Source organism: Elaeis guineensis, chromosome 2, assembly GCF_000442705.2.
Source record: "Elaeis guineensis isolate ETL-2024a chromosome 2, EG11, whole genome shotgun sequence".
Taxonomy (NCBI): domain Eukaryota; kingdom Viridiplantae; phylum Streptophyta; class Magnoliopsida; order Arecales; family Arecaceae; genus Elaeis; species Elaeis guineensis.
In genome coordinates, this window is record NC_025994.2 from 21,674,845 (window position 1) to 21,697,577 (window position 22,733).

Genomic DNA, 22,733 nt, shown 5'->3' on the forward strand with positions numbered 1-22,733 from the left:
AATGGTGCTGCACAGGATGGTCTGCCATTGCTTAGATCAATGCAGTTTCGGCTTGATCTTCTTTCTTTCCCAACAGCTGCGTACGATTGAAGAATCACAGTCTGCACATTCAACTTTAGAATCATGGAAGAAACAATACCAGAAGTAACTCTTATGAGTTTGCTCTTCCCATCTACTAATGATTACTAGACTTTTTTCGTTTCCTAGCTATATCTTTTTTTGTACCTGCTTATTTGCTTTCCCCAGTTGTACGAGTACCTTTCATATTTTTTTTCAGTTTTTAATTTTTGTGCTTCTAACAATTGCTAGCCCTGCTTCATGTTTTCAGTTTGCATATGAGCCTAAGGAATGCTAACTTGCAAGCAAAGAAGAACATCCGAAAAGCTGCTCAGGAGGAGGTGAGACCTCCTTTCAAAACATGGGATCGAACTCTTTAGATGTCCTTAGATTGTTAATTTCATTCTGCAATGTGAATCATCCTACAAAATTTGTGTGCTAGCTTTGACAAATTTGATGATCCTTTATAGTGTTGCTGTATTTCATTATGTGATGTGAATCCTTCTATCAAGTTTCCACATAAGCTTCAACAGCAATTAATGATCCTTACAGACTCTCTCTCTCTTAAAAACTTTGCTCCACTGCTAATATTGGATTCTAAATCTGCAGAGAGAGCTTCTTTTAGGAGGTGGAGAAGAGTCTACAATCCGCAGGCGTAATTTACAGTATGTCTTCTGAATTTAGTGAAACAAGTAATTTCTAAGAATTTTTTATTCATGCAATATCCTTCTTAAAATGTTCATGATCTTAAATTATAAAGTGCAATCAATTGAGTTTATATGCATTCTCATGTTTATATTTTTGGTAAAGAAAAGTTATTGCATGGTTATGCTTCTTGTGCATAATCTTGTTTTCTGCTAAGGTATGAGGCGGGTAGAAAGACCAAAAGAAAAAGGTTTAATGCGGGGTTGATTGATGGCTATAAAATTTTAACCAATCTTTTAGTGGAACAGCCTGATGTAGACACCTTCATCTAGATGGTACAAACTTTAATTATTGTTGTTGCTGTTCTTTCTTTGTGTTATTGTTTGAAGATGAAATAGGATTTTATTTGATAGTCAAAGCCCAGACAATGTGGAAGAGCATTGTAGACATTGAAACGCCCATTCCTTTTCATGTAAAAAGAATGACTCAAATGTGGTGATGGTTCTAGTTCATCTATGGTCTGAAGTTTCTCAAGTTGAGGGCTGGGCAGCTTCTGACACTCTTCATGATGTTGAAAACAATGCACTAGGCTGTAATCCAAGGATCTTGTGTATTTTCAATAATTATAGGCCCATGCCTTGGTTTATTGAGACTGAGATGCTTTCTTGAGTTGGTTATCTTCTTAGGGTGAACTCTGTAATGGTTGTTTATGAATAAATCTCTCCCACTTATTATGACTAAGAGGCATGTTACAGTGGTTTAATTTCCTGATTTTATAGGACAAAGGCTGGGATGACATCTGCTGCAGAAAGCATTATCGCGAGCCTTCGGCGTACTCGTCAACTGATGGTTCAGGTGTGATTACTTGAATAATAATAGTTGGTCTTGATTTATGGCTACCTAATGGGTAGATCTATTTTATAACACTGTCTTTCCATAATTTTCCACATGAGGTGGATAGAAGTGCAAACACATTGGCTACTTTTGGTATGATCCCTTATTGCTTTGCTGTTTGTTAATTATATAATGGTTGTTATACTGGCAATCATGATTTGCCAATACAATGTTGTTTGTAACTTTCTTCAAGCTTAGTGCTTAAATTTGGTTCCAGTGATATTTTATGCTTTCTGCATTCATGGCCTTTTTAAACAACAAAAAGAGAAATGAACTATCATATGTTTTAATGTGGATCTCAAGTACATGGCTACCTTCATTTCATAGATAGATCCAGTTAGAGGACTTGTGTAAGCTTCTCTTACATTGTCGTTGATAGATCAGATTATTACTTATTCAAGTTATTTTGAAAGAAATATAGTATTGCCTGTGATATCTAGAAAGAAAGAGGGAGGGTGAAGGGGGTAATTCAGTTTTATTTCTACATAAAAACTGAATCGTTCGAGTAGAAATTTTCCTTAAAAATGTCCCAAACCAAGCTTATGTTACCTATTTAGAAGTTATTATGGGAGGACTCATCCTAAACCTTTTCCCAAAGAACAATGAAAAGGAAAGAAACTCATTCCAAGAGGAGTCATAATTTAGGAGAGGGAATATGACTAGAGCTTAAGGCCCATCACTACGTAAATGCAATCTTGTAGACTGTGTGAGATTTTGTGCATAAGTACACCCTCCCTTTGGTGATGGGGCATGAGTCTTTGCCTTGATTACAAAATTGTTAAGGCAATTTAGATTTTCTTTTGCATTTGTGGATGTAACACATATACTTACATTATTGCATCATTATGTTATTAACAATAGAATGTGATGCTCCATATATGTGATGTATTTTTCAGAGGAATCAACAAGTGTTCTAAAGAAAGCTGAAGGTGAGTACAAAGGACACCGCTCTTTGTTGATGCGCACTCGTCGCTTGCTTTCCACAATGCAACGTCAAGATGTTATGGACAGGTAAACATCTATCCTTATGGTTGCATAGCTATCAGGAAATACTATTAAACTATTGTCTTAAAAGGAAAAAAATCATTTTCTCTTGGATGGAGCTTTTAGCAAGGCTATTGAAGATAAGGGATGGTGATTTCTTTTAGTCCAAACTCCGGTTAACATGCATTATTTCTATACTCCAAGCAGAGTGATACTAGTGACGGGATTTCTCATGTTCTTATCGGCGGTGCTGTATGTTGTGTCGAAGCGGGTTGGGCTGCTAAAGTTGCAGAGGAAGCTACTTGCAGCCATCAAGGCAGGTTCAGAAGGACATGAAGAGGTGGTTGTGGAAATCCAGAGAGCGGCAGTTGGAGATGGCTTGAATCATGCACCAGCTCATGAAAATGTAGTTCCCCAAGCAGAAATACCAGTGCCATGTGTCTAAGATGAATTTTGAAACAATCAATCCTACAGTTTAAGTTTTATTATTCTATTTTACTTGTGTTTAGTACGGTAATCCCTTTCAGCCTATGCTAAAAATTGAAGATTCCTTTCTGTTCAAAATTTAATTGTGTTAATTGATTAAACACTGCATGCTTATCATATCTGAGAATGGAGATGGTTTGGATTGGTACATCCTATTGGCTGTCTACTCAATGTATGTTTTTTTTTTCTTGCTGTCTATCTTTCTCTTTTTGATAATCTTAGAGCTTGAGTGTTTGGGAATATACAAATCAAAGGCATTCTCTGACTTTCGAATGGGATGATCTGTTAAATCCAAGCCAACATAAATTGTTTATATGAGGATAGTTTTTGATTATTAGACAGGTAGAAGTCATCTAATTTTGTTGTCAGGCGTCAGAAATTCAAATCAGAGGCTATTTATTTGCAGCAACTATTTAGGATCCCTTTTTTTTTTCTATATTTTAGCTGTAGTTTGGCCGGTGATGATCTCCTCCAATCTTATATGGATGTCAAGCTACTACCGATTCACTAAATGTGAGTGGGAATCAGTTGAGAGGAAGAAGTAACAAGGGGTGGGGTGCACTTCTTTTTTCCTTTCTTTTCTTTTTCTTTTTGGGATGTATAGAAGAAATCAAATCACCATTTGTCAACTAACGATGGTGAGGAGGATTTCATCTGTACTCTGGTAGATGGAATAGATGCTTCGCACGGGGGAATCAAACTATTTTTTCTTTTCCAATTTTTGGTGAATAAGCTACACATCTTAAATGGACCATTGATTTCATGGATTGTCCTCCCTCTTGATTTTTTTTCCTTGTGAAAAACTTCAAAACTCCCTAAACTATGGACAATGAGATAGTAACAGATGGAAATAGAAGGTGGAGAATGGCTCTTCACTAAATTCGTGACATAGATGATGTCGAAGATGTTGTAATTCTTTTATATTTACAAAAAAGTCTCTCCTACGGAGTAGATTTTTAATGCAATGGGATAATGAGATGCTGATAACTCTATCACCTTCCAACTAGCGACAATCGACAAACTCAATAGGTAGCCACCAAGGAAAGACAAGCCTGATGGCTAGTGATTGTTGTGAACCATCATGATGATCGCATAACCCCTAAAACATCTTCAAGAATGTACTATCAATCAATTTTTAGTTTCGAAGAAAACATATACCGGCCGAGAATGCTTACCTTTCACACTTATCCCCTTACCATTCATCATGCTGGAGAAGCTCAAATACGTCCATCTTTGTATATTTAAATTTGAAATTCTAGCAAAAATTAGCTTTCTGATGACTCAATGAAATGGCTTTTAGTTTTTAATAATTCTATTATGCCTATATATATTTCTATCGACTACTATAATACAAGCTCTTTTTTTTTTTGGGTGAGAAAAATGAGAGTTGAGAGGGGGCGACCCTCGCGTAGCTACCATCCTTGGGCGTGATCATAGCATCCCAACTCCCGCTGGAGAATGTTCGATTCAGGACTGAATTTTAAGGGGGCGGCCTCCTTCCCATTATATGGACGAACCCAATGGGTGAGTATGTCACCCCAATCCCATCGCGGATCAATGGATCAGAAAAATCTTCTAAGCCCTCACCCAAGCCATAATGCAAGCTCTTTTAAGCCTTATGCTTACTAAACCGACGAAGCCTTCAGAATCTTTAGTTTGTAAGCCCATTGTTATTTGGCTAAACTCTATGGCCATGGGTTTTTAATTCGTTAGAAACATCTTATTGGGAGTCCCATGCGTCCATGATCTTCTCGTATGCTCAAAAGTCCGATCTTAAAAGGATGATATTCTATATTACATTCTTAGATCTTTATTTATAAATATTTTTTAAATAAAAAATAAAATAAACAAGTTTAGGCAAAAATTATATATATATTTTTATGGACTTGATTTAGAGATTTAAATTAGAAAAATTTTTATTTTAATCTGATAAATATTAATGGATGAAATTAGAAAACTAGCACTATAACATCATGACAGAAAATTGAAACTTTTCGAGCGTGAGTCAAAATCTTGTAACCTTCTGCAGTGTTGAAAAGTTTTGATTTATACAATTTTTATATTAGTTAAGTGATCTATGCCAATATGCCATGCTCCAAAAGTATGCTAGCTATAACATCAATCCAAACCAAGGCCTTTGATAGATTTAGGTTGCAGGTTTGGTTAAAAATGCCCATACTTCTTAGCCCACTAAAGGTGCTGGTTGTTTGGAATTTCTTGAAGTACTAATTTGTTAGTCAATCATAGGGCTGATCTAGTCACAACGAAGGGGTTATTTCGAGTGAATATTGCCAACACCAGGGTTGAGGCCTGTTTGAAGCACTGATCATTTTTTGATATGCCAAACCCTAATTAGAAACTAGATATCATTAAAAAGCATATATATATATTTTTTGGTAAACTATCAAACACTGGATGTTTAAATAATAATTCATCTCATGAATAAGTTTGAAGACATTATACCCCAATTAATTTCCTATATTGGGATAATTATGGCTGCTTTTGATGGGACCTTCATGTCGCCAAATATGCTCTTGAAAGGATACTTCTTCGATCTATATGCTAATAGCTAAATTGTAAGCGTTCATAAAAGCAATTCATATTTCGAGCTAAAATGGCAATCTATTGAGATAATGCATAGAGTTATGAACATCTTAATTATAATTGAAATGATGAGTGAATGGATGATAAAACATTAGTGAAACAAATTCATCTTCAAATCCCCCATGTGAAATAGAGGGTATATCGCTGCCCTTTTATTTATAGTCTTCTACTAACACAAAAAGAAACAAATCTTCATTGTGGTACCTAACTTGAATAATATGAAAAAAATCAATATTAATTTCTAGACCTATGATTTGTAATAAATCTTCTAACAAGGAGGCAAATTGGGAGGTGGAGGCTACAACCGAGCTTGCAGGCCAGTACCATTCTTTACTATGAACACAGTGTATATTCCCCAGCTGAGATGGTGTTCCAAGTGACAGTGCATGAACCATACACCTGAACAAATGTATTCCAAGTGGATAGATAAAAATACAAAGAAAATATAATTAAAATTATTTTCACATCTTTATCTAAGAAAAAAACTAAGAAAAGAAACCAAATTAACTCACCAGGGTTTGTGGCCCTAAATCTGATGGCAGCCCACCCACTCTTGGGCACTGCAACGGTGTTCTCAAATGGGGGGTCCGCCAAGTTATAGGTCACCGGGTTCTTGTCCTTGTCATAATTTCCGAACCCCCTTCCCACCACGTAGAAGCTGTAGCCATGCAAGTGAATGGTATGGTTCAACGCTGCCAAAAGGTTGATCCCTGGAACGCGAGAAAATATTCATTGCAACGGTGATACCATGTCATATTTGCAACAAACTCACGAGTAGTCGGAAATCAGTGAAATACAAAGATAATGTAAATATTATTCACTGGAATCAATGAAATACACTAGAATCGATGAAATATAAAGATTCCTATTAATTTATGATAAATATGACGTGATATCACCATTGCAATGAATATTTTTTCATCGAACACCATCTCCACACTAGTATTGTACTCTAGGATCTTGATTTCCATCATAGTCTTTGGAAACAACAAGCTCTTGGGCAAGTTAAAATCGGTGAAGTTGAAGTAGAATGGTGGCTCGCTCGAAAACCCTGTCCCATATGCCCGGTGGATAACCCGATAGTAGGCTTCAAGGACATCGATTTGTGGGGTGACAAAGCTTATGTTGTTAAGACTAGCAGCCAGCCGGTTTCCATCGGGCCCCTGGCACGAGCGATTCGGGCATAAAATCTCATTGACGGCTATGGTGATGATGATTCATTTGTCACAACAAGCTCTTGGGCAAGTTAAAATTGATGAAGTTGAAGTAGAATGGCGGCTCACTCGAAAACTCTATCCCATATACCCGGTGGATAACCTGATAGTAGGCTTCAAGGACATCGATCCGTGGGGCGACAAAGCTTATGTTGTTAAGACTAGCAGCCAGCCGGTTTCCATCGGGCCCCTGGCACGAGCGATTCGGGCATAAAATCTCATTGACGGCTATGGTGATGATGATTCATTTGTCAATAGTTTGCAGGACATGGATCGAGCGGTCTTTGCTCGCCAGAGACCGGAGTTTGGTGGTGAATTTAGTTGCCGAGTCCATGTCGTTGGAGGCAGGGAGGGAGGAAAATTGTGGCTGCGATGTCAATGAACCGGTGGTGGCATTGATGTACTCTATAATTGCTATGGTTGTGGTGTTATCAGAGGCAACGCTATTGGCGCTCGCATAGGCTGAAGCTGCCATGTAATAGCAATTGTTGGTGGAATTAGTAATTGGTTGGTTGGCCTTCAGGAGAAGGTCCATGGTCTGACCCAGCGTGATCATGATGAACTCGATCATGAAGGGTTTGGTGTAGCTCGCATCAGTGCCGACCACCATGAGCTGGTGTCCGATGATGGCGAAGAAGAGCTCCTCGTTGAGGGCTGCATTGACCACTCGGAGGAGGTAGCTCTTGCCATACTCCACCAAGGCCTTGAATGTCCCCATATTTGTGTATACATATGGAGAGAGAGAGGTAAACAAATGTGAGACAAAAGGATAAGATAAAGCACTACTACGGGCATGACAGGTGGTAGGGATTTACCAGCTGGTATGGAGCAGTTGTGGAGATCGCCTGATTGGCTGTTGATGGTGAAGGATAAAACTTCTATGGTCTGAACGACTATGTAAAAAATTATGGTCGGACCGTCATCACTTGCCACATCTCCAAAACACGTAGCGCGCGCGTAAGTGCACGCGTTAAAATACTAAAAAAATAGGAATGGATAAACTTTAAGGATATTTCAACAATTTTGATAAACATCACATAACCCACTAGGGTTTATTTATTTCTATTTTTTCAATATTTTAATGCATGCATAAGCGCACGGGGCATGCTTCGGAGATGGGACAGGCGATAACGGTCTGACCATAATTCTTTTCATGGTCGGTCCGACCACAAAAATTTTATCTAATGATGAAGGCATCGAATAACTTGGGCCGACCATCGCCGGTGTGGAGTGCATCTTCTATGACTTCACTCACGTTGGCCGTCCACCATTCTCCTGTTAGTAATTAATTAATTAGTATAATAATGAAATGGTGTGACGTCCCAGTGCATGAATCAAATTAAGAAAAAGCCTACTTATGCATTGCACCCATGCATGAACGTCACACTCTACCGCGGCATTGCTGCATGCGTTAGTGGGCTAGGAGTTGTCAAAAAAATTTGCATGCATGATACAGAGCATATATACTAGAATAACTGGAGAGAGATGAGCATGCATGTATATACGTACCTAGAATGATGGGTATCTCCTTGTAGGGCTTGAGGGAAGGGAAGGTGGTACCGTGCTGAGGGTGCACTATAACCGTTGCCCGATTCCAATCGCTGTGGGCATGCCGCGAGAGGGTCCCTTCCTCTTCAGAGAAGAGGATCGTGTACGTGAAGTTTGTTCGGCCCATCGGACCAGGGGTTCCTAGGCTGCTTCACCCCATGCCTGAAATATAATGTACCCAGAATTATTTAATATATGATGCCGATCGACGATGGTCCATCATACATAGGAACTCGGTATGTAATTTTTTTTTTTTGGATAAAGTGGTACACAGTTCATTGAGCATATAGTTTCAAATATTATAAGTGCTTGAAGATTTTGAGACATACCAATAGATTGTAATGTTATACCCTGCACGATTGTAAACTTTGCCTACAATGGTGTCACTTTTTCTTGCTTCGATGGTTGGCCCCAAGAACTGGCCGTTCACCATCAGGATTTTTTTGGTGTGACAGAGACGCGTGTATGAAGCTTCTTCTATCTGCAGCAATATTATTTAAGCAATCATCATGGATCATGGGGAAAGATACATGCATGATTCGAAACTATCTATATATCATGCATCACGCAGCAAGTAAGCTAGCCCATCATAGTAACCGTGACATCCGTGGACATCTATAAGCTCCAATCAAAAAAAGATTCAGGGAACAAAAAAAGAAAAAGAAAAAAAACTAAACATAAGCTAGCCATATGAGCAAGTGTTCAAATTGTATATATGTGAATCTTTTCCCAAAAAATCTATTTTCATATGGAAAACCTCAAATGGCAAAATTGATGGAGTTAAACTTATGACGAAGCCATAATGGTGAGTCATAACCGAAACTGGGATAGCAAGTGGACTGCATAACACCATAAAACCGAACAGCTGCATGATGGAGAACCTTAGGATGCCTATAACTTGATAGGAGGGAATAGAAGAGAGAGAAGTTTGCTCTGTGTTCTGTCTGGCCTTTGAGACATCCACTATCGGGTATTTATAGAGGCAACCGCTTGCATGCATCACTGTAGATTTTGCGTCAGGATAAACGGCCCCAGTCATTCGCATTATCTAATTACCTCAGGCTTGGATATGCATCACATGCTATCAAAGGCATTAATGATTTTTTTTTTGGAAAGTCAAATTATTTTAGTATCAATAGAAATTTCTCAAAGTAGAAACATGCATTGAGTTCGCTCGCTCTCTCTTGTAGATATGCTTTATGAACAAAAAAAGAGAGAAAAAAAACTAAACGCCCAGGAGAAGTTAAACTTACGACGAATTATAGGAATCCTCTTGCAGAAGCTCCACACTCAGCGATAGATTTGGATGAATTGAAACTAATCAGAAGACATAAAATTCCAAATGGTGGCTCACATGAACATGCTGTGTGGTTAGGCAATTCATCAAACACGCTAAAGGTGTGATGCAATCCTAGGAAAATGATCGAGAAAGCCAGAGAGAAAATCAGATCTGACGAGATCGAACAGGTAGATGACAAAAATATTTGGGGCGTTTAGAGTCTTCTTTAGAAGAAAAGATTTCTCAAGATCAAATTGGATGGCATCTGTTAAATTTTTTATGTGATAATAGAAAGAGATTGTAATAGGCGAGAGACAAAGAAGGGGAAAAAAATAAAATCTGAGGCAATAGAAAGAAGCAAGAGAAGGCACTCATTGGCCCGTGTTACCATGTAGAAAAGCGAGAGTGCGGAAAGCTCCAATCATTCCAAACACAAATGATGGAGCATTTGGTACAGATGGAGTAGATGTTGGAACTTGAGAGTGCTGAGGACTAACAGTGAGCTGCTGAGGATCGATAGCGAGCTAATGAGTTAACTGCATGCATCGACACGTACCAATCATTTCAGGCACAGATGATGGAGCATTTGGTACAGATGGAGTAAATGATGGAACTGATGAGACAGCAGTAGGTTGATCCGTTATGCTCCACCCGTTCTCCTTCTTCAGATGCTGATGCTTGACAGTTAGCGACTTATTTTTATACTTTTTCATTTTTATTTTGAACGTCTTATAATTATTCATTTTTTTATAATTATAATTTAATATACTGAAATGATCAAATTTATTTATGGGTTTACTGTGTAAATTTTTTATTTTAATTTTATAGATTATAAATCTAAAACACTAAAAATATAAATTAAAAAATATATATTTATAAATTATTTTTAAAAAAAATATTATATTTTAATTAGTGATGAAATTATTTGCGTTGAAATTTATGTCCCAAATAACTTTATTTGCGATGGTAGGTTTCCATCATAAATAATTTATTTTTTTTAATTTATTTATTTTTTAAATTATTTATGATGAAATATTTTCATCGTAAATAATATTTTTAGCGATGAAAATATATATGATGAAACTTATTCATCATAAAAAAATAATTTATTTTTTAAAAATATTAAATTTATTGATTAAATTATTTATGATAGAAATTTTTATCGTAAATAATTTTATTTATTATAAAAATATTTTATTTGCAATAAAAATTTTCATCATAAATAATTTAAAACATAAAAAAAAATTTGTGATAAAAATTATTCATCACAAAAAAAGAATTATTAGCGATGAAATTGTTGTTTCCATCGTAAAATATTATCTGCGATCATATTTTTAACGACTAATTATTAGCGATGAAATTTTCATCATAAATAAGTATTTGCGATAGAAATTTAGTATTTGCGATACTTTTTTTGCTTCGCAAATATCTCTTTTTGTTGTAGTGCTCGCACGCCACACCCCGATCCCCTTCCCCTCGCCCTCGGTGGCCTCCGCTGCTCCCAGCCATCCGTGCCTCCGGCACCGCCACCCTCCTGCACCGCCTCCTCCCACCCACTTGCATCGCCTCCTGGCCTTCAGTGAACCAGCATCCGCCCGTCGTGCCTCTGGCACCGCACCCAGGCCCCCTAATGAACCCGCACTCGCTCGTCGTGCCTCCGGCACTGCACCCCGACCCCTCAAATGCCCGCGCTGCCCCATGACTCCACCACCCGTGCCTCTTCTTTAGGATCCCCTACCTGGAGGATGACACCACCGCTTCCCTCTGCGATGTCATCTTCAACATCGTCGGCTCTGCCCAGCTCTAGCCACGGTATTGGAAGTCCTCCGCCAATGGTGGCGATCGAGGGCCATATGCGGATACGTCTGGCTCGACGACTGCATCGCCCACCCTCAGAGCGCCTCCCTCGCCCGCGCTTTACCCTCGGTCCGCATCTCGGGGGCATCTCCCCCTCATCCAGCTCCGTCGGGGAGGTTGAGGAGGAGGCCGCTGGGGAGGAGGATGATGGAGGAGGCCGTTAGGGAAGAGGAGGAGGAAGCGAAGGAGGAGGTTAAGGAGGAGGCTACGTGGGGTGGAGGGTGGGGAAGAGGGCAGTTTCATCCAGAAATTATTTTTACAAGATTACCAAAATAGTGGTAATCTGGATAGCCATCCCTCTCCTTGATAATCCAGATTACCTCATGAGAGGTAATCTGGATTACCTGATAATCTGCATTACCAAGCCAAACGACATACCAAACGTAGTAATCTAGTGGGGCTCCTTTAAATTACCAGCAATCTGGATAGATTGCCAGCTACCAAACTCAACCTAAGTGAAAACTCGATATCATTAAAAGTATATTTTTCTTTTTTGGTAAACTATAAAATACTGGATGTTTAAATAATAATTCATCTCGGTAGTATTTGGTTGCCCTTATTCTCTATGGAATAAAGGCTTATTCCTATTTATTCCCCAAACACTAGATATATTCCTGATGGGCCCTATAGGTTTAGCTATTTCGGTCAACAAGCATTAATTGTGCATTAATTGCACCTTATTCCCATCTACCTTGAATAAGCTATTCTATATTGAACTATGGAATAGCTTATTCTAGGTCCTTAATGAAAAATAATTGCCACTTATTCTAGATTAGGGAAAAACGTTGCCTGATTCCCAATGGATCTCGCAGATTTCCAACCAAACACTAATCTGGGGAATATCTATTCTAGGGGAGTTTGTATTCCTATTTGAGGGATATTTTTAGGACTACCAAACACTACCCTCATGAATAAGTTTTAAGACATTATATCCCAATTAATTTTCTACTTTGAGATAATTATGGCTGCTTTTGATGGGACCTTCATGTTGCCAAATATGCTCTTGAAAGGACACTTCTTCGATCTATGTACTAATAGCTAAATTGCAAGTGTTTATAAAAACAATTCATATTTCGAGTTAAAATGATAACGAATTGAGATAATGCATAGAGTTACGAACATGTTAATTATAATTGAAATGATAAGTGAATGGAATGATAAAATATTAGTGAAACAAATTGATCTTCAAATCCCCGATGTGAAACAGAGAGTATATGGCTGCTCTTTTATTTATAGTCTTCTACTAACATGAAAAGAAACAAATCTTCATTGCGGTACCTAACTTGAATAATATGAAAGAAACCAATATTCCTAGACCTATGATTTGTATCAGATCTTCTAACAATGAAGCATGCTTGGAGGCGGAGGCAGCAACCGAGCTTGTGGGCCAGCATCATTCTTTGCTATGAACACAATGTCCATTCTCTAACTGAGATGGTGTTCCAAGTGGCAGTGCATGAACCATACACCTGAACAAATGTATTCAAAGTGGATAAATAGAAATACAAAGAAAATATAATGCAAATTATTTTCACATTAGGAAAAAGAACTAAGAAAAGAAACCAAATTAACTCACCATGGTTTGTGGCCCTGAATCTGATGGCGGCCTACCCACTCTCGGGCATTACAACAGTGTTCTCAAATGGGGGGTCCACCAATATAGGTTGTCGGGTCCTAATCATTGTCATAATTTCTGAACCCCCTTCCCACCACGTAGAAGCCATAGCCATGCAAGTGAATGGGATGGTTCAACACTGCCAAAAGGTTGGTCCCCTGGAACACGAGAAAATATTCATATCATATTTACAACAAACCAATAAGAAATCAGGAATCAATAAAATACAAAGATAGTGTAGATATCATTCACGTGAATCAACGAAATATATTAGATTTGATGAAATATAGGAATTTTTATTGATTTGTGACAAATATAACATGGTATCACCATTGCAACGAATATTTTTCCATGGAACACCATCTCCATGCTAGTATTGTACTCCAGGATCCTGACTTCTGTCGCAGTCTTTGGAAACAACAAACTCTTGGGCAGTTATCGCTGGTGAAGTTGAAATAGAATGGCGGCTCACTCGGAAACCTTGTCCCATATACCCCATGGATAACTTGGTAGTAGGCCTCAAGGACATCGATCCGTGGAGCGACAAAGCTTAAGTTGTTAAGACTAGCAGCCAGCCAGTTTCCATCGGGCCCCTGGCACGAGCGATTCGGGTATAAAATCTCATTGACGGCTATGGTGATGATGATCCATTCGATGATAGTTTGTGGGACATAGATCGGATGGTCTTTGCTCGCCAGAGATCGGAGTTTGGTGGTGAATTTAGTTGCCGAGTCCATGTCGTTGGAGGCAGGGAGGGATGAGAATTGTGGCCGCACGGTCAATGAACCGATGGTGGCATTGATGTACTCTATGATTGCTGTGATTGTGGTGCTATCAGAGGCGATGCCGTTGGCGCTCGCATAGGCCGAAGCTGCCATGTAGTAGCGATTGTTGGTGGAATTAGTAACTGGTTGGTTGACCTTCAGGAGGTCCATGGTCTGGCCCGACATGATTATGATGAACTCGGTCATGAAGGGTTTGGTGTAGCTCGCATCGGTGCCGACCACCATGAGCTGGTGTCTGACGATGGCAAGGAAAAGCTCCACATTGAGGGCTACATTGACCACTCGGAGGAGGTAGGTCTTGCCAAACTCAACCAAGGCCTTGAATGTCCCCATATTTGTGAGTGTGTGTGTGTATATATATATATATATATATATATATATATATATATATATATATATATATATATATATATATATATATATATATATATATATATATATATATATATATGTAGAGAGAGAGAGAGAGGCAAACAAATGTGAGATAAAAGGATAAGATAGAGCACTACTGCAGGCATGACAGGTGGCAGGGATTTACCAGCTGGTTTGGAGCAGTTGTAGAGATCGCCTGATTAGCCGTTGATGGTGAAGGATAAAACTTTTATGGTCGGACCGACCATGGAAGAGGGTTCCTATAATTCGTCGTAAGTTTAACTTCACTTGGGCATTTAGTTTTTTTTCTTTTTTTGTTCCCTAAATTTTTTCTTAATTGGAGCTTATAGATATCTACGCACATTATGGTCACTATGATGGGCTGGCTTAATTGCTGCATGATGCATGATATATAGATAGTTTCGAATCATGCGTATATCTTTCCCATGGTCCATGATGATTGCTTAAATAATATTGCTGCAGATAGAAGAAGCTTCGTACATGCGTCCCTGTCACACCAAGAAAATCCTGACGGTGAACGGCCAGTTTTCGGGACCAACTATCGAAGCAAGAAAGGGTGACACCATTATGGGCAGAGTTTACAATCGTGCAGGGTGTAACATTACAATCCATTGGTACCTCTCAAAATCTTTGAGCACTTGTAATATTTGAAACTACATGCTAAATGAACTACGTACCACTTTACCCCCAAAAAAAAAACACTACATACCGAGTTCCTATATATGATGGACCGTCATCGATCGGCACCATATATTAAATAATTCTGGGTACATTATATTTCAGGCATGGCGTGGAGCAGCCTAGGAACCCTTAATCCGACGGACCGGAGTATAAATGCTATATTCTGCATGAAGATTTTGAGACGTACCAATGGATTGTAATGTTATACTCTGCACGGTTGTAAACTCTGCCCATAACGGTGTCACCCTTTCTTGCTTCGATGGTTGGCCCCGAGAACTGGCCGTTTACCATCAGGATTTTCTTGGTGTGACAGAGATGCATGTATGAAGCTTCTTCTATCTGCAGCAATATTATTTAAGCAATCATCACGGACCATGGGAAAAATATATGCATGATTCGAAACTATCTATATATCATGTATCATGCAGCAATTAAGCCAACCCATCATAATGACCGTAACGCATGTAGACATCTATAAGCTTCAATCAAGAAAAAATTCAGGGAACAAAAAAAGAAAAAGAAAAAAAACTAAACATAAGCTAGCCATATGAGCATGTGTTCAGATTGTATATATGTGAATCTTTTTCCAAAAAATATATTTTTGTATGAAAAACCTCAAATGGCAAAATTGATGGAGTTAAACTTACGATGAAGCCATAATGGCGAGTCATAACCGAAACTGGGATAGCAAGTAGACTGCATAACACCATAAATCCGAACAGCTGCATGATGGAGAACTTTAGGATGGATGCCTATAACTTGATAGGTGGGAATGGAAGAGAGAGAAATCTGCTCTGTGGGCTATCTGGCCTTTGAGACATCCACTGTCGGGTATTTATAGAGGCAATCGCTTGCATGCATTGCTGCAGATTTTGCGTCAGGATAAATGCCTCAGTTATTCGCATTATATAATTACTTCGGACTTGGATATACGTTCCATGCTATCAAAAGTATTAATAATTTTTTTAAAAAAAAATTAAATTATTTTAGTATCAATGAAAATTTTTCTAAATAGAAACGTGCGTTGAGTCCGCTCTTCTCCTTACCAAAAAAAAAAATTAAATTTTGAAAAAAAAATAATTTCCGAATCCACCCTCTTCTTCTTACCAAAAAAAAAGAAAATCCTCTTCTTTATAAATTAATTCCCCCACCCCTCCCTCTCCCCCTCGGCGCCCCTCCCACCCCTCCCCGCCCCGGTGCCCTCCCCCCTCAGGCTCCAACTACCCCACCCCCCTCCTCCCTCCCCACCCCGGCGCCACCCCCCTCTGGCTCAAACCGCCCCATCCCCCTCTTCCCTCCCCGCCCCGGCGCCCCCCCCTCTGGCTCAAAACGCCTCCCCCTCCCCCCTCCCCGCCCGCTGAGGTCGCGGAGGGCGTCGACGTGGCCGAGCGTCGCTGTGCGGGCGCACGGGGCCATGCCGGCTGCCCCACACCCATCCCATCCGGCGCCACCCGCGGTTCCGCCGCTCCTCCGCGCCATCCCGCCGTGGTCCCCCTTCCCGCGGCCGCCCGCCCGTGGTCCCCCCTCCTCCGGCGCGACCCACGCCCGCCCGTGGTCCCCCCTCCATCGGCCGCCCGCCCCACCACCCCGCCCTCCACTCCTCGGCTTAGTGCTTCTTCCCTCACCCAGTGGCCCCCGCTCGGGCCTCCCCAACCACCGCGACACCCGGCGGCTCCGGGCACCACCCTTCCCAGCACCCATGCCACCCCCGGCCCCCTGGTGCACAGAGAGAGAGAGCGAGCGAGCAAGCGAACTCAACGCACGTTTCTATTTTGGAAAATTTTCATTATACAAAGATAATTTGACTTTCCAAAAAAAAATTATTAATGCTTTTGATAGCACGTGACGCATATCCAAACGTAAGGTAATTAGATAATGTGAACGATTGGAGCGCAAAATCTGTAGGGTGCATACAAGCGGTTGTCTCTATAAATTTCTGATGATGGATGTCTCAAAAGTCAGAATAGATTTTTCTCTCTTCCATTCCCTCCTATCAAGTTATAGGCATCTTAAGGTTCTCCATCATGCAGCTGTTCGAATTTATGGTGTTATACAGTCCACTTGCTATCTCAGTTTTAGTTATGACTCGCCATTATGATTTCGTCGTAAGTTTAACTTCATCAATTTTGCCATTTGAGATTTTCCATACGAAAACAGATTTTTTGGAAAAAGATTCATATATATACAAGCTAAACACATGCTCATATGGCTAGCTTATGTTTAGTTTTTTTTTTTTCTTTTATTGTTCCCTGAATTTTTTCTTGATTAGAGCTTATAGATGTCTACGTGCGTTACGGTCACTATGATAGGCTGGCTTAATTGCTGTATGATGCATGATATATAGATAGTTTCGAATCATGCATATATCTTTCCCACGGTCCATGATGATTGCTTAAATAATATTGCTGCAGATAGAAGAAGCTTCATACACGCGTCTCTGTCACACCAAAAAAATTCTGACGGTGAACGACCAGTTCCCGGGGCTAACCATCGAAGCAAGAAAGGGTGACACCATTATGGGCAGAGTTTACAACCGTGCAGAGTATAACATTACAATCCATTGGTACGTCTTAAAATCTTCATGCATAGTATAGCATTTGTACTTTGGCCCGTCAGACCAGGGGTTCCTAGGCTGCTCCACATCATTCCTGAAATATAATGTACCCAGAATTATTTAATATATGGTGCCGATCGATGATGGTCCATCATATATAGGAACTCGGTACGTAGTGTATTTTTTTTTTTTTTTGGTAAAATGGTACATAGTTCATTTAGCATGTAGTTTCAAATATTACAAGTGCTCGAAGATTTTGAGAGGTACCAATGGATTGTAATGTTACACCCTGCATAATTGTAAACTCTGCCCATAACGGTGTCACCCTTTCTTGCTTCGATGGTTGGTCGTTCACCATCAGGATTTTCTTGGTGTGACAGGGACGCGTGTATGAAGCTTCTTCTATCTGCAGCAATATTATTTAAGCAATCATCATGGACCATGGGAAAGATATACGCATGATTCGAAACTATATATATATCATGAAGCAATTAAGCCAGCCCATCATAGTGACCATAACGTGCGAAGACATCTATAAGCTCCAATCAAGGAAAAATTCAGGGAACAAAAAAAGAAAAAGAAAAAAAACTAAACGCCCAAGTGAAGTTAAACTTACGGTGAATTATAGGAACCCACTTCCATGGTCGGTCCGACCATAAAAGTTTTATTCTTCACCATCAATGGCCAATCAGGCGATCTCTACAACTGCTAGTGCTCTATCTTATCCTTTTGTCTCACATTTGTTTACCTCTCTCTCTCTCTCTCTCTCTATATATATATATATATATATATGTATATACAAATATGGGGACATTTAAGGCCTTGGTAGAGTATGGCAAGACCTACCTCCTCCGAGTGGTCAATGCAGCCCTCAACGAGGAGCTCTTCTTCGCCATCGCCGGACACCAGCTCACGGTGGTCGGCACCGATGCGAGCTACACCAAACCCTTCATGACCGAGTTCATCATAATTACACCGGGCCTGACCATGGACCTCCTCCTGAAGGTCAACCAACCAGTTACTAATTCCACCAACAATCGCTACTACATGGCAGCTTCGGCCTATGCGAGCGCCAACGGCATCGCCTCCGATAGCACCACAATCACAGCAATCATAGAGTACATCAATGCCACCGCCGGTTCATTGATCGTGCGGCCACAATTCTCCTCTCTCCCTGCCTCCAACGACATGGACTCGACAACTAAATTCACCACCATACTTCGGTCTCTGGCGAGCAAAGACCATCCGATCCATGTCCCACAAACTATCGACGAACGGATCATCATCACCATAGCCGTCAATGAGATTTTATACCCGAATCGCTCATGCCGGGGGCCGACAGAAATCGGCTGGCCGCTAGTCTTAACAATATAAGCTTTGTCGCTCCACGGATCGATGTCTTTGAGGCCTACTACCGGGTTATCCACGGGGTATATGGGACAAGGTTTCCGAGTGAGCCGCCATTCTACTTCAACTTCACCGGCGATAACTGCCCAAGAGCTTGTTGTTTCCAAAGACTGCGATGGAAGTCAGGATCCTGGAGTACAATTCTAGCATGGAGATGGTGTTCCATGAAAAAATATTCGTAGCAACGGTGATACTACATCATATTTGTCACAAATCAATAAAAATCCCTATATTTCATCGAATCTAATGTATTTCGTTGATTCACGTGAATGATATCTACACTATCTTTGTATTTTATTGATTCCTGATTTCTTATTGGTTTGCTATATATATGATATGAATATTTTCTTGTGTTCCAGGGGACCAACCTTTTAGCAGCATTGAACCATCCCATTCACTTTCATGGCTACGGCTTCTACGTGGTGGGAAGGGGGTTCCAAAATTATGACAATGATAAGGACCCGGCGACCTATATTGGTGGACCCCCCATTTGAGAACACTGTTGCAATGCCCGAGAGTGGGTGAGCCGCCATCAGATTCAGGGCCACAAACCCTGGTGAGTTAATTTGGTTTCTTTTCTTAGTTCTTTTTCCTAATGTGAAAATAATTTGCATTATATTTTCTTTGTATTTCTATTTATCCACTTTGAATACATTTGCTTAGGTGTATGGTTCATGCACTGCCACTTGGAACACCATCCCAGTTAGAGAATGGACATTGTGTTCTTAGTAAAGAATGATGCTGGCCCACAAGCTCGGTTGCTGCCTCCACCTCCAAGCATGCCTCCTTGTTAAAAGATCTGATACAAATCATAGGTCTAGAAATATTGGTTTCTTTCATATTATTCAAGTTAGGTACCGCAATGAAGATTTGTTTCTTTTCATGTTAGTAGAAGACTATAAATAAAAGGGCAGCGATGTACTCTCTGTTTCACATTGGGCATTTGAAGATCAATTTGTTTCACTAATGTTTTATCATTCCATTCACTTATCATTTCAATTATAATTAAAATGTTGTCAATCTATGCATTATCTCAATTCGTTATCATTTTAGCTCGAAATATGAATTGCTTTTATGAACACTTGCAATTTAGCTATTAGCACATAGATCAAAGAATGTCCTTTCTTGAGCATATTTGGCGACATGAAGGTCCCATCAAAAGCAGCCACAATTATCCCAAAGTAGAAAATTAATTGGGATATAATGTCTTTAAACTTATTCATGAGGGTAGTGTTTGGTAGTCCTAAAAATATCCCTCAAATAGGAATACAAACTCTCCTAGAATAGATATTCCCTAGATTAGTGTTTGGTTGGAAATCTGCGGGATCCATTGGGAATAAGGCAACGTTATTCCGTAATCTAGAATAAGTGGCAATTATTTCTCATTAAGGACCTAGAATAAGCTATTCCATAGTTCAACATAGAATAGCTTATTCAAGGTAGATGGGAATAAGGTGCAATTAATGCACAATTAATGCTTGTTGACTGAAATAGCTAAACCTATAGGGCCCATCAGAAATATATCCAGTGTTTGGGGAATAAATAGGAATAAGCCCTTATTCCATAGAGAATAAGGGCAACCAAATACTATCGAGATGAATTATTATTTAAACATCCAGTGTTTTATAGTTTACCAAAAAAGAAAAATATACTTTTTAATAATATCAACTTTTCCACTTAGGTTGAGTTTGGTAGCTGGCAATCTATCCAGATTGCTGGCAATTTAAAGGAGCCCCATCAGATTATCATGTTTGGTATGCCATTTGGCTTGGTAATGCAGATTATCAGGTAATCCAGATTACCTCCCATGAGGTAATTTGGATTATCAAAGAGAGGGATGGCTATCCAGATTACCACTACTTTGGTAATCTTGTAAAAAAAAATTCTGGATGAAACTGCCCTCTTCGCCACCCTCCACCCCATGCGGCCTCCTCCTCAACCTCCTCCTCTTCCCCGACGGCCTCCTCCATCATCCTGCTCCCTAGCGGCCTCCTCCTTAACCTCCCCGACGGAGCTGGATGAGGGGGGAGATGCCTCCAGAGATGTGGACCGAGGGTAGAGCATAGGCGAGGGAGGCACTTCGAGGGTGGGCGATGCAGTCGTCGAGCCAGACGTATCCACACATGGTCCTCGACCACCACCATAGGCAGAGGACTCCCAGTACCGTGACTAGAGCTGGGCAGAGCTGACGATGCTGAAGACAACATCACGGAGGGAAAGCGGTGCGGTGGTGTCACCCTCCAGGTAGGGGGATCCTGGAGAAGAGGCACGGGTGGTGGAGTCATGGGGCAGTTCGGGCATTCGGGGGGTCATGGTGCAGTGCCGGAGGCACGACGAGCGAGTGCGGGTTCGTCGGGGGGCTCGGGTGCGGTGCTGAAGGCACAACAGGCGGATGCGGGTTCACTGGGGGCCAGGAGGTGATGCAGGTGGGTGGGAGGAGACGGTGTAGGAGGGTGGCAGTGCCGGAGGCATGGATGGCTGGGGAGCAGTGGAGGCCACTGAGGGCGAGGGGAAGGGGGTCGGGGTGTGGCGTGCGGGCACTACAACAAAAAGAGAATTGCGAAGCAAAAAAAGTATCACAAATGCTAAATTTCTATCACAAATACTTATTTATGATGAAAATTTCATCGCTAATAATTAGTCGTTAAAAATATGGTCGCAGATAATATCTTGCGATGGAAACAATAATTTCATCGCTAATAATTTTTTTTTGTGATGAATAATTTTTGTCACAAAATTTTTTTTATGTTTTAAATTATTTATGATGAAAATTTTTATTACAAATAAAATATTTTTATCATAAATAAAATTATTTATGATGAAAATTTTATCATAAAAAATTTAATCAATAAATTTAATATTTTTAAAAAATAAATTATTTTTTTATGTTGAATAAGTTCCATCATAAATATTTTCATCGCCAAAAATATTATTTACGATGAAAAATTCCATCATAAATAAATTTTTTTAAAAATTAAATTTAAAAAAATAAATTATTTATGATGGAAACCTACCATTGCAAATAAAGTTATTTGAGGCATAAATTTCATCACAAATAATTTTATCACTAATTAAAATATAATATTTTTTTAAATAATAATTTAAAAATATTTATTTTTTAATTTATATTTTTAGTGTTTTAGATTTATAATCTATAAAATTAAAATAAAAAATAAATTTGATCATTTCAGTATATTAAATTATAATTATAAAAAAATTAATAATTACAAGAGGTCCAAAATAAAAATAAAAAAATATAAAAATAAGTCACTGACTGTCAAGCATCAGCATCTGAAGAAGGAGAACGGATGGAGCATGACGAATCGGCCTACTGCTATCTCATCAGTTTCATCATCTACTCCATCTGCACCAAATGCTCCATCATCTGCATTTGAAATGATTGGTACGAGTCGATGCATGCAGTCAACTCATCAGCTCGCTATTGATCCTCAGCAGCTCACTGTCAATCCTCAGCAATCTATCTCTGTATCTCCATCAGTCGGACATCGCAGGCAGTATGGATGCCAGCTCTGGATGAGCATGAGGATGGGGAAGCTTTGATCCCATGTCCTAACCTCCTAACATAATAGGGTCTCGTACCAAGTACCTGATCACAGATCTCATCATCTGTAGGTGCGATCGAGCCTTCATGGGTAGGCTAAGATCTCTTCTCTATTATATGATTCTAAAATTAAAATTATAGCTATTCTAAGTTTATAATGAAAATCAA

The 22,733-nt window shown here is 39.7% G+C and overlaps 1 protein-coding gene and 3 pseudogenes across 1 annotated transcript; 2 read left to right on the plus strand and 2 right to left on the minus strand.

The window, feature by feature from the left end:
• LOC140855238 (uncharacterized) lies at positions 1-3,214 on the plus strand (the record flags this gene model as incomplete). The annotated part of the gene is given in 8 exon segments (XM_073251112.1): positions 1-60; positions 62-144; positions 329-398; positions 667-722; positions 1,482-1,557; positions 1,656-1,689; positions 2,493-2,607; positions 2,788-3,214. Coding segments are annotated over 8 exon segments (732 nt in total), but the record flags the coding sequence as incomplete, so codon positions are not given.
• Positions 3,215-5,938: 2,724 nt separating this feature from the next.
• On the minus strand, positions 5,939-9,303 carry LOC109505305 (putative laccase-9; annotated as a pseudogene).
• Positions 9,304-12,793: 3,490 nt separating this feature from the next.
• On the minus strand, positions 12,794-16,458 carry LOC140855239 (putative laccase-1; annotated as a pseudogene).
• LOC140855240 (putative laccase-1) lies at positions 16,457-19,971 on the plus strand (annotated as a pseudogene).
• Positions 19,972-22,733: the final 2,762 nt, after the last annotated feature.